Here is an 11,216-nt window from a genome sequence, read left to right on the forward strand (position 1 = left end):
TGTGTGACCCTCAGGCGGGTTGCTGACAAAGGGTGGGGTAGGCCTAGTAGAATGCAGGACTCAAGTGCTGCTGGGTGACAGACAGCCCACTGTCCCTGGCTTTATCTTTGGGCAGGTGTTAGGAGTGGAACGTCAGGGGGGAGGGTCAGTTTGTCCTAGCTGAGAAACTCAGGGGGGTGTGAGTGCTGCTGGGTGACCCACACGAGGGTTCCCCTAGCTTTTCCTTTGATCAGCATGTGGGTGTCAAGGGTGCATTGGGCCTAACTGAACACACAGGGGGTGCGAGTGTTGCTGGGGGACCCACAGGCTGGAGTCCCTAGCTCTTCCTTTGGGCAGGACTTCGGAGTGGTATGTGGGCCAGAGGGTGAAATGAACACAGGGGTGAGAGTGCTGCTGGGTGACCCGCAGGCTTGTGTCCCTAGCTTTTTCCTTTGGGAAGGAGGTGGGAGTGTAAGGTGGGGGGCAGAGGGATGTGTTGGGCCTCGTAGAAAACACGGGATGTGGGAGAGCTGCTGGGTGACCCATAGGCTGGTGTCCCTAGCTTTTCCTCGGGGCAGGAGGTGATAGTGGGGGAGGAGGGTGCAGTGTGGGCTTAGTTGATGGAACACAGGGGGTGGGAGTCCTGCTGGGTGGCCCACTGGATGGTGTCCCTAGCTTTTCCTTTGTGCAGGAGTTAGGAGTAGAAAGGGGGGGGCAAGGGTGAGTTGGGCCCAGTTGAAGGAATACAGGGGGTGGGAGTACTCCTGGGGGACCCACACACTGGTTTCCCTAGCTTTTCCTTGGGGCAGGAGGTGAGATTAGAAGGTGAGGGCAGAGGGTGGGTTGGGCCTGGCTGAAGAAACACATTCGCTGGGAATGGTTCTGGGAGACCCACAGGCTGGTGTCCCTAGCTTTTCCTTGGAGCAGGAGGTGGGAGTGGAAGGTGAGGGGCCCGAGTGTGAGGTGGCCCTAGTGGGAGGAAAGAGGGGTGGAATTCAGGCAGGAGGGGATGGGGAGGTGGTGGGGTGAGGGTGACCCACGTACAGGCTGGTGTCCCTAACTTTTCCTTCGGGGATGGTGTGGGAGTAGGGGCAGAAGGTGAGGCTGGCTTAGCAGCAGGAGCACAGTGGTGTGGGGCCAGGTGTGGACGGCAGGCAGGGATGGCAGAGGAGGACTGACAGGCCTCTCTGGAGGAAGAGGAGGAGGACCTGCGTGAGGCATGCTCCACACGATGCACCTCCTGTCTCTGAAGCAGCCTGGGCCAGCCTGGGCCAGCTGGGTCAGAGCGATGGCCTTTGCCTAGGAGACCAGGGAGCAGAGGGGACCCACATGCAAAGGTGGGCTTTTGGTTGGAGACGCAGATGTGACAGAACAGTGGCATGCCGGAACTAAGGTCAGGGAGGATCATGAAGCTAGTGTGAGCCTTGCTTGACCCTGGGACGCTCAGCAAGAAGTGCCAGGAGGCTGCCTTGGCAGTGGTTGTAAGGAAGCTGTAAGCTAAGAGTGGCTCCTGCCAGGCCAGGGCCAGTCATAGCTTGCCCAGGAAGGTCTGTGGGTTGTGGAGGCTGCTGGATTCCCAAGGCTAGGCCCCGCCCCTCAGACGCTCATTTGCATACTAGGCGGGCAATGGCCCCGCCCGCCTCTCAATCACTGTCATCATAGCCCCGCCCCTACAGACTGTTATTTACATATGGGGCTGGTTTCCAGAGGGACCCACCCATCTCCCTGACTGGCTTAGGCGTTGGCCTGGGCCCCGCCCCCCGCCGTGCTCTTTGCATATCGCCGTGACAACGGCGGGGGCGTATAGAAGAAGCGCTTGGGATCCTGAGGAGAGGGCGGAAGTGTTGTGAGATCGCAGCTTAGATAAAGCTCGGGACTTGTGGTTGTCATAGGTGCGTTTCTCAGCGCTTCTCAACCGGAAGTTAGGAGTCGCAACTGGCCTGTCAACATGGCGGCAGGCTCAGCGTCTTCCTTGGTTGGCGGTGGATGGCCAGGCTCTGAGTCTGGGGACTTTTTGGCCCGCTACCGGCAGGTGTCCAACAAGCTGAAGAAGCGCTTCTTGCGGAAGCCTAACGTGGCCGAGGCCGGGGAGCAGTTCGCGCAGCTGGCCCGCGAGCTGCGGGCCCAGGAGTGCCTGCCCTACGCCGCCTGGTGCCAGCTGGCTGTAGCTCGCTGCCAGCAGGCGCTCTTCCATGGGCCCGGGGAAGCGCTGGCCCTCACCGAGGCCGCCCGACTCTTCTTGCGGCAGGAGTGCGACGCGCGCCAGCGCCTCGGCTGCCCCGCCGCCTACGGGGAGCCTCTGCAGGCGGCCGCCAGCGCCCTGGGCGCCGCCGTGCGGCTACACCTCGAGCTGGGTCAGCCTGCCGCCGCCGCCGCTCTGTGCCTGGAACTGGCCGCGGCCCTCCGCGCCCTGGGCCAGCCGGCTGCCGCGGCCGGTCACTTTCAGCGCGCTGCGCAGCTGCACCTGCCCCTGATGCCACTGGCCGCGCTGCAGGCGCTGGGTGACGCCGCCTCCTGCCAGCTTCTGGCGCGCGACTACACCGGCGCCCTGGCGCTCTTTACACGCATGCAACGCCTGGCCCGGGAGCATGGCGGGCACCCGGTGCAGCACCCCGAGCTGCCGCAGCAGCCGCCGCCGCCGCCGCCGCCGCCGCCTTCAGGCCCCCAGCCCCCGCTGCTAGGACCGCAGCCGAGACCCACCTCCGCCGCGACCCTGCCCCTCCCGCTGCTCCCGGACCACGCCCCAGGCTCTGCCGCGCCCTCTCCTGGCACACTGGGCGCCTTCGCGGACGTCCTTGTCCGGTGCGAGGTGTCCCGGGTGCTGCTGCTGCTGCTCCTGCAACCGCCGCCGGCCAAACTGCTCCCGGAGCACGCCCAGACCCTAGAGAAGTACTCCTGGGAGGCCTTCGACGGTCACGGCCAGGACAGCGGCGGCCAGCTTCCGGAGGAGCTGTTTCTGCTGTTGCAGTCCCTGGTCATGGCTGCCCACGAAAAGGACACGGAAGGCATCAAGAAGCTGCAGGTGGAGATGTGGCCGCTGCTGAGTGCTGAGCAGAACCACCTCCTCCACCTGGTTCTGCAGGAAACCATCTCCCCCTCGGGACAGGGGGTCTGATAAGCCACCTGACCCGAACAGAACAGCCTTCCCTCCTGGTAACAGCTTGTTTAATCTTTGGGGACGGGTGATGAAAGATGTGACCTTGCTTCTGTTTTGTTTTTCCTTTCTGTTCCTACCATGGTAGTTTGGCGGGCCGTGCCTAGCTTCTTACTTAAAATAGTGCCCTCCAGGTCCCTCCATATTGCCTCGGACGACGTAACTTTATCTTCAAGGCTGAACGAGAGACAACACTGTGTAACAATCGGCTCTGTTTATGCCCTGGCCAGTGGCTGCATACTGTGTGTTGGTTCAGCTTCCTGGCTGCTCTAGGGATAGCTGCAATAAACGCGGGAGGACAGATGTTCCTTTGGCGTATTGGTTTCCTTTCGTGTTATTCCTGGTGGGATTTGGCATCACCAAGAAGCATTCAGAACAGATAAGAAACGTTCCTGGAAAATTAAGAGGATTTGACTATTTGGGCATGCTCCTTCTAATACATTTTTTTTTCATTCATTTCCATATACATTAGCACCGCAGTCTGAGGAGTGGATAAAACAGCAGATGATATCATATGTAATCGTTATAATCTCTTTGTATCCAAACATGAGGACTATGTTGGTAAGCAGAACTGGCATGTTCTGTCATACAGTCGGGATTTACTTTACCTTCTGCACACTCGGCCAGCCTGGGTTCTTCCTGATGAGGTGACCCTGCCTCTATTGGGTTGCACGGGCAAGTTTCCATTATCCCAGAAGTTGTTGGCAAGAGGGTACTCAAAGTCTTTAGGATAGGTCCTCTGTTTCCAAACCCGGCTTCTCATCGCTTTCACAGTAAACCACAGCACAGTTGCCCCTGTGCAATCAAGATACATCTCCCCAGCCAATCTGGAGTCCCTTTCTGCCTTTCAGCCTTTCAGGGAAATCCAATGCGCTAAAGCTATAATTGTACTCCCTTAAAGATTCTTGGCTTGGAAACTAGAGCGACTAAACTGTGTAACCCAGTACGGCTGAGGCAAGTAGCACAGACTTGTTTCCAACTGAGTATTAAGTGATACAAGACCAATTCCACACTTCTCTATGGTTCCTGGATCCGTCCATATTTGCTTTAAAAAAGATGGTGGCATACACTGAACACTGGCTTAACACACCCAGCACATCCGGCAGGGTAGCATTCCAATTTTCCTAAGTGCTTTTTCCCTTGTCACCCTACCTAGGCCCGAGTTACACCACCTGTATATAAAAGCCAGGTGCTACGTGGCCAACGGGGCATATGGTACAAAACCAATGGATTCCATGAAGTCAGTGCCTTACCCTGTGTCTTACTGCAATAACACAGTACCACAGTTGGTGCTGGCTGTGAGGAACAGGGTTGTTTTGGCTTATGGTCCAGGTCCAAGGTCTGGTGGCTTTCTTGCTGTCAGCATCCAAAAGCAGTACAGAACACTGATGGCAAAACTCTGGGAGGTATGAGAGACCTAGGCAGACAGACTTTCCCATGAGATACACTTTCAGAATAACAGACTCTAAAGGTCACAGCTCAAGCTAACCATACACCGGACCTTCTCTTATCTGCATGAGATAACGGGAATGTAAAAAAAAACAAACAAACAAACTGCAGTCAGTAGGACTTAGGTTATTACTAGAAATAGGGTTGGTTCCCTCCCCGCCCCCCCCCCCCCCCCGCCAGAGCTGAGGCCCAAACTCAAGATCTTGCACTTGCTAGACAAGTGCTTTACCATTAAGCTAACCCTTAGCTCCAGAGATCATCTTGAAGAAAGCTCATGAGCAGGCTATTGTGGATAAAGAGCCTTCTTAGATTCAAATTTTTTATCTTACCAGGGAATATACTCTCAGCACCACTTATACCAAGGGCTACCAAGTTAAGGATGAATTAAAAATAACCAAATATGAGCATGGGAGGATAGCTCTGGTAAATAACGCTTGCTCTGAAACCATGAGAACGTGAGTGTGACTCCTCAGCACATAACAAACAAACAAACAAAAAAATAGCAGTGCATAGCTGTCCGGAGCCGGACCTGAAGCATTGGGAAAAGGACGCAAGTGCTTCAGGACAGCTGTGAGGGCAACCACCCTAACGAAAAGGCAGAACTTGGCTTGCTATCCCTTAGGAGTCACATCTAAGGTGTCTTCACCCTCTGACACTAAACAAGCTGTGGGTCACCCAGCACCGTTCCCACCCACTGTGTTCCTTCACCTAGGCCCACAACGACCCCCCCACCCCGAACCCACTTTCCACTCCCACATGCTGACAAAAAAAAAAGCTAGAGAAACCCTCGTGTGGGTCACCCAGCAGCACTCACACCCCCCTGAGTTTCTCAGCTAGGACAAACTGACCCTCCCCCCTGACGTTCCACTCCTAACACCTGCCCAAAGATAAAGCCAGGGACAGTGGGCTGTCTGTCACCCAGCAGCACTTGAGTCCTGCATTCTACTAGGCCTACCCCACCCTTTGTCAGCAACCCGCCTGAGGGTCACACAGAAGCACTGCCACCCACAGTGTAACTCCACCAAGCCCTACCTCACCCTCAGATGCCACCTTCCACTCCAACCAACTGCCCAACGGAAAAGCTAGGGAATCCAGCCTGTGGGTCACCCAGGAGTACTCCCACACCCCTGTGTTCCTTCCCCTAGGTTCACCTCACCCTCGGTCCCCCACGTTCCACACCTAATTCCTGCCCAAAGGAAAAGCTAGGGAATCCAGCCTGTGGGTGCACACAACATCACTCCCACCCCGTTTTCATTTAACTAGGCCACCAACACCCTCCTGCCCCACTGACACCTCATGCCCAAAGGAAAATGTAGGGACACCAGCCTGTTGGTAACAACAACAGCAGCAACAAAACAACAACAACATGGGATTGTAGAAGGAAGGCCTACCATTTGAAAACCTTGTTGGAGGCTTATGAGACACACCTTATTGTTTAAGAGCACTTGTCTCTCTTGAAGAGGAGCTGGGTCCATTTCCAAGCAAAACACAAATACACACATAAAATAAAAATTAATAATTCATTTTAAAATTCTCTCTCTGCCCACCCCAGCCCCCTCTCTTTATTGTGTGTTTCGAATCTTTCCAGTACACCAACTACTGTTTTAAAGGTCACCCCTTCCTATAGGACAGTGGTCTATGGCATGGGTTTCAAATGGGTGCGCTTATTATGTACATAGGGAACAAAAGTAAAAAAAAAAAACAAACCATATATATATATATAATAGACCTAAGGCATATAAATAGAAGAAACGGACAGCAGCACATCATCAATTCAGGCACTTAGGATATTTAGTCGAAAAGACTAAGGCAGCCTGGTTAAGAGACCAGAGGCAACATCGTTAAACTTGGCATTTAATACACCCACCAGTAAGGACTGGAAAGACCTGCTGAAACAGGCTGCAGTTACAGATTAAGAGGGTCCTGGGCAGAACATCTTTCCCACAGACCAGTTTCCATGTTGCAGGCACTTTTATACCGTGGGGGGGGGGGGGGTCAAACGTGGTGTTAATATAGTAACCCTTGTGGGACATGCTTCCCCTTCTAGCTATCTTAGGGATGCACGCGTTGTTTGTGTTGTTTTTGGTTTTTTGTTTTTCCCACACAGGGTTTCTCTGTGTAGCCCAGGCTGTCCTGGACTCGCCCTGTAGACCAGGCTGGCCATGAACTCACAGAGACCCGCCTGCCTCTCTGCCTCCTGAGTGCTGGGGGTTACAGGTGTGCACCACCCCTGCATGCGGTGGTCAAAGGCGCTGGATTAAGGACGCATGCTTTTAAGCACCCTCTGCTGTTCGTTGCTCTCCTTTTCCCCTGTCACAGAGGCAGGGTATCTAAATCAAGGGTTCTCAGGTAGGACACTTGACATAAGCATGGTGGAGTCTGGCCTAAGAGGGGCTACCTGACTGTCAGTGCTGGCTCTCAACAACCACAGGCAGCCCTTGACAATTTACCAATATAGTATATATTACACACTTACAACAAGCAGTGAGCCCTGAAGGTCAAAGTCATTTCAACACCACATCAATTCAGAATACCGGCAGTATGCGAATAGGCTGGAGACTTGAGGGAAATGTGTGGAGCACAAATATTTCTATCTCCGCATCCTCAATAGGGTTTCTAAGCATGCTCTGTGTTAACAGACACCATGAGAACACGAGAGTTTCTTAGCCATACTTTAACACCTCGTTATGAAAGGCTTAGTGAGTTTTCCCTTACTTTTTGAAAATGATTTATTTATGTACGTGAGTGCTCAGTCTGCACGTACACCCGCATGGCAGATCACAGTACAAATGATGGCTGTGAGCCACCATGAGGTTGCTGGGAATTGAATTCAGGACCTAGGCAAGAGCACACAGTGCTCTTAACCGAGGAGACATCTCTCCAGCTCTTTGCTTCCTTTTTTAAAAAATTAATCTTTTGCCAGTTTCATAAACTCACCCACCATGACCTAATTCAGTAAACACATTCTTTATTCTGGCCCATCTAAAATCGTTGAAACGGATCCTGAAATACACTTGACAGATATAGAAAGAAAAATATGTGATGAATATTCAGGGAGTAATGGAGGGCTTAAACCCGTTTTGCTATGTATGTATGTATGTATGTATGTATGTATGTATGTATGTATGTAAAAGACAGTTTAGAACTGGGAAGATGGCCCAGCGATGAAGAGTGGTTACGATGCTTGCAGGAGACCTGAGTTTGGTTTTCAGCACCCACTTCAGGTGGCTCACAGTCACCCGCAACTACAATTCCAAGGTAATGGCCATCCACAGGAATCCAAATGCACCTGCACAGACACACACACACACACACACACACACACACACACACACACACACACACAGACACACACACACACACACACAGACATGGACACACACACACACACACACACAGACACACACACACAGACACACACACACACACACACACAGACATGGACACACACACAGACAACAAAAAATGAATACTAAAAGGAACCTAGTCAGCAGTATGACCACGACTAAAACCTTGTGCTCCTGGACACTGCTAAAATGTAATAGCAAGGTCATTTTAATATTCACAGTAATTTAGACCACCGGCAATACGAGAATAGGCTGGAGATTTTAATAGGAAGCTGTCATTTGGTAGGGAATTTTCCTTTTGACCAGTATTAGAAGCACATATGTTCATTCTCGATGGTTTCAAAAGCACCAGTGAGAGGCCGGCGTAGCTTGCCAATGCAGAATCACTAGCCAATAAGTACAACAGAATGAAGTGCATGCACTCTGTGCCTGGGAAAAGATTGCAAAAGTACTATACCATACTGCTGCTGTTCCTGTGTGAACAGTGGCTTGTGGCCTCAGTCAAATACCAGCTCCGAAAGTTTACCACAATAGGTAAATTTGCTTTCATTTACCACTTGGCTATGGTCCTCAGGGCTTGAAATAAAGTTGGCACTTAGTAGGGTCAGGTCCTCTAGTCATGGTCCGGAGAGAGGCCGCCTTAGGAGAGGCAGACAATCTGTCGCCCCCACCGAAGTGCACATGCGCAGCCGACTCATACCCCCAACCCCTTGGTGCGTAGGAGAAGGCCGAGTCTGCACAGCAACAGGGTCCACCTTCTCCCCACTTTCTATGGGCCTGTGTTTCCCCTTGTCTGTTACCCCCCACATTCAGGCTGCCCCTCTGGCCTACACAACGCCCTCACCTCTGGTTTGACATGTGACGATGAGTCTGTGCTGAGGTACGCACACTGGAAATGATACGGCTTAGAAGCCTTACCAGCTGAGGGGTTCTAGTGTATTTTGGAGGAGCCCTGAAAGAATCCGATTGTGCTTGCCTAAAAATGCAGTGAGCCCATGCATTTTTTTACACCTCAGGTCACTAGCAGTGTGGATGCAGCAAAGGGCGTGATAGGAACACAACAGAACAGAGTTGACACCTTCTTAACTGCTGACTCAGGCACTTTGCTTGCATTTCTGCACAAATAGGGCCATGACCCTTTTTGCAGGGCATGCCCAACTGGCACAGAAGGGAGCCTGATGAGGAGGGTTAGCTCCCCTCTGACACAGACGTCCGGCCTGTGTCCACACATCTCCACACCTGCATCATTTCCCTGAAAACCTACTTCCTGTGGAGGAGCAAAGAACGCAGCTCTGGTCTGCGTCCTCTGCAAGGCCATGTGCTATAGCCCTTCTTCGTATGGTCCACACTGTGCAGTGTGACAGATGCGCTGTCACTACCCGGGGCTGACTCTCAGCTGTGTGCCCAGCACCCTGGCCACTTCATAGCTGGGTAATTAGTTTCCTCTCGCTCGTGACCTGTAAAATTCGCCAACTCACCTGCCCTCACCTGCTGTCTGTGATGTCACCTATGGATGACACCTATGGATGTCACCTTGTTTGTATAGAAGAGAGAGTGGTGAGGGAGGGGTGTCTCTGCAGGTGTCACTGCAGGCAGTGGCACACACAGAAAACAGGTAAGAAGAGAAACTCAGTTGAGCTGGGCGGTGGTGGCACACACCTTTAATCCCAGCACTCTGGAGGCAGAGGCAGGAAGATCACTGTGAGTTCGGGGCCAGCCTGGTCTACAAACTAAGTCCAGGACAGCCTAGGCTGTTACACAGAGAAACTCTGTCTCGAAAAACCAAAAAACAAAAACAAAACAACAACAGCCCCCCCCACCCCCAAATACTCAGCACTAGGTTGAGATTGACTTTGTCAACCAGGATCAAACTTCAGGGTGTCTGACACCAGGCGATGTGTTTACTGCCAGTATACTTAAAAACTGTGTATTGAGGGAGAGCGCTTTCTGGAGTAACACAGTCCCCGGGACACAAGGAAGTGTAATTACATAGAAACTCCACCCAGGGTACATGGCATTTCTTCCAAGAAGATGGCTTCTGAGCTTAGGCTACCTGTACTAGCTTAGGGGCCTCAGGGGGAAAAAAAAGACCTGCCCTGGTCTCATTTATACCGCGTAGCTTACACGTATACAGCTTAGAGGTCATTTGTGCCGTTACATATCCCCGGTCCTGGTTATGGGAGCCTGGGGGAGCCCTTCCCTGTACAGGTACTGTAAGGGTCACTTAGACTATTAGGGATCTCCACTCCCGGTTGTCGGAGCCGTGGGGAGGGGGCGTGAGGTGGGGGGATCTGGCTGTACTGATGTAATGATAGCATAACAGCCATGTAAACTATTGGGTATCCCTGGCCCTGGTTGTGGGAGCTTGGGGAGCTCCAGGATGTAAGGATAACGTAAGTGTCATTTTAGATTGCTAGGCATCTCAGGGCTTGGCTGTGGGAGCTTTAGGGAGCCCCAATGTACAGGCGCTGTAAGGGTTGTCTGGGCTATAAGGATTCTCGGGTACTTGTTTTGGGAGCTTAGGGGAGGCCCTGGCTGGACAGATAATTTAAAGGTAATTTAGACTATTAGGTATCGTTGATGCTGGTGGTTGTAGCTAGGTGGAGGCCCAGGCTCTACATATATTGTAAGGGTCGTTTAGACTATTAGGTATCTGCCATGCTTGTTGTGGGAAGTTGTGTGTGGGGGGGGGGAAGCCCCTTCCTGTACAGATAATACAAAGTTAGTTAAAACTATTCGGTATCTCGGGTCCTGCTTGTCAGAGCTCGGGGGAGCCCTTGACTGTACAGATGACAGATGGGGTCCTTTAGACTACTAGGTATCTTCAGTGGGAGGTTGGAAGAGCCCCTGGCTGTACAGGTATCTTGAGTGTCATTTAGACGGTTGGGTATATTCCTGGTCCTGGCTGTGTGTGACCCTGGGATGTCCCTTGCTGGACAGATAAGGCAAGGCTCATTGAGGCTAAGAGTTATCTCTGGTCCCGGTTGTGGGAGCCTGGCGTGGGGCCTGCCTCTTCAAAGAACCTAAGGGTCCTTTGTAGTCTTGATTGGATCTCTCCAGTCCTGGCTGTAGGAGCTTGGGTTGGGAGGCTTTTGCCTATACAGATGATCTAAGGGTCACGTAGACTCTTAGCTATCTCAGGTCCAGGGTGTGAGACCTAGGGGAGGTGGGGTCCTTGCTTGTACAGACGATGTAAGGGTCACTTGGGGTTATTAGGTATCTCGGGTCCTGGTGTTTGGGAGCTTAGGGGAGCCCTCGGATGCGTAGATCACCCAAGGGTCATTTAG

The 11,216-nt window shown here is 52.5% G+C and overlaps 2 protein-coding genes across 2 annotated transcripts in view; both read left to right on the top strand.

The window, feature by feature from the left end:
* The window catches only part of LOC311601584 (X-linked lymphocyte-regulated protein 3A-like), a 79,767-nt gene that overhangs the window by 16,878 nt on the left and 51,673 nt on the right, over positions 1 to 11,216 (top strand). The window lies entirely within an intron of this gene.
* On the top strand, positions 1,718 to 3,437 carry LOC311601576 (40-kDa huntingtin-associated protein). Its single transcript, XM_084789081.1, has one exon. The coding sequence runs from the start codon at positions 1,928 to 1,930 to the stop codon at positions 3,092 to 3,094; it is 1,167 nt and encodes a 388-aa protein (XP_084645207.1). The 5' UTR covers positions 1,718 to 1,927; the 3' UTR covers positions 3,095 to 3,437.

Source organism: Acomys minous (genome assembly GCF_964271855.1).
Source record: "Acomys minous genome assembly, chromosome: 7".
NCBI classification, from domain to species: domain Eukaryota; kingdom Metazoa; phylum Chordata; class Mammalia; order Rodentia; family Muridae; genus Acomys; species Acomys minous.

Bases quoted from the DNA above. Each gene is read 5' to 3' on its own strand.
- LOC311601576 (XM_084789081.1), top strand. From the start codon at position 1,928: ATGGCGGCAGGCTCAGCGTCTTCCTTGGTTGGCGGTGGATGGCCAGGC.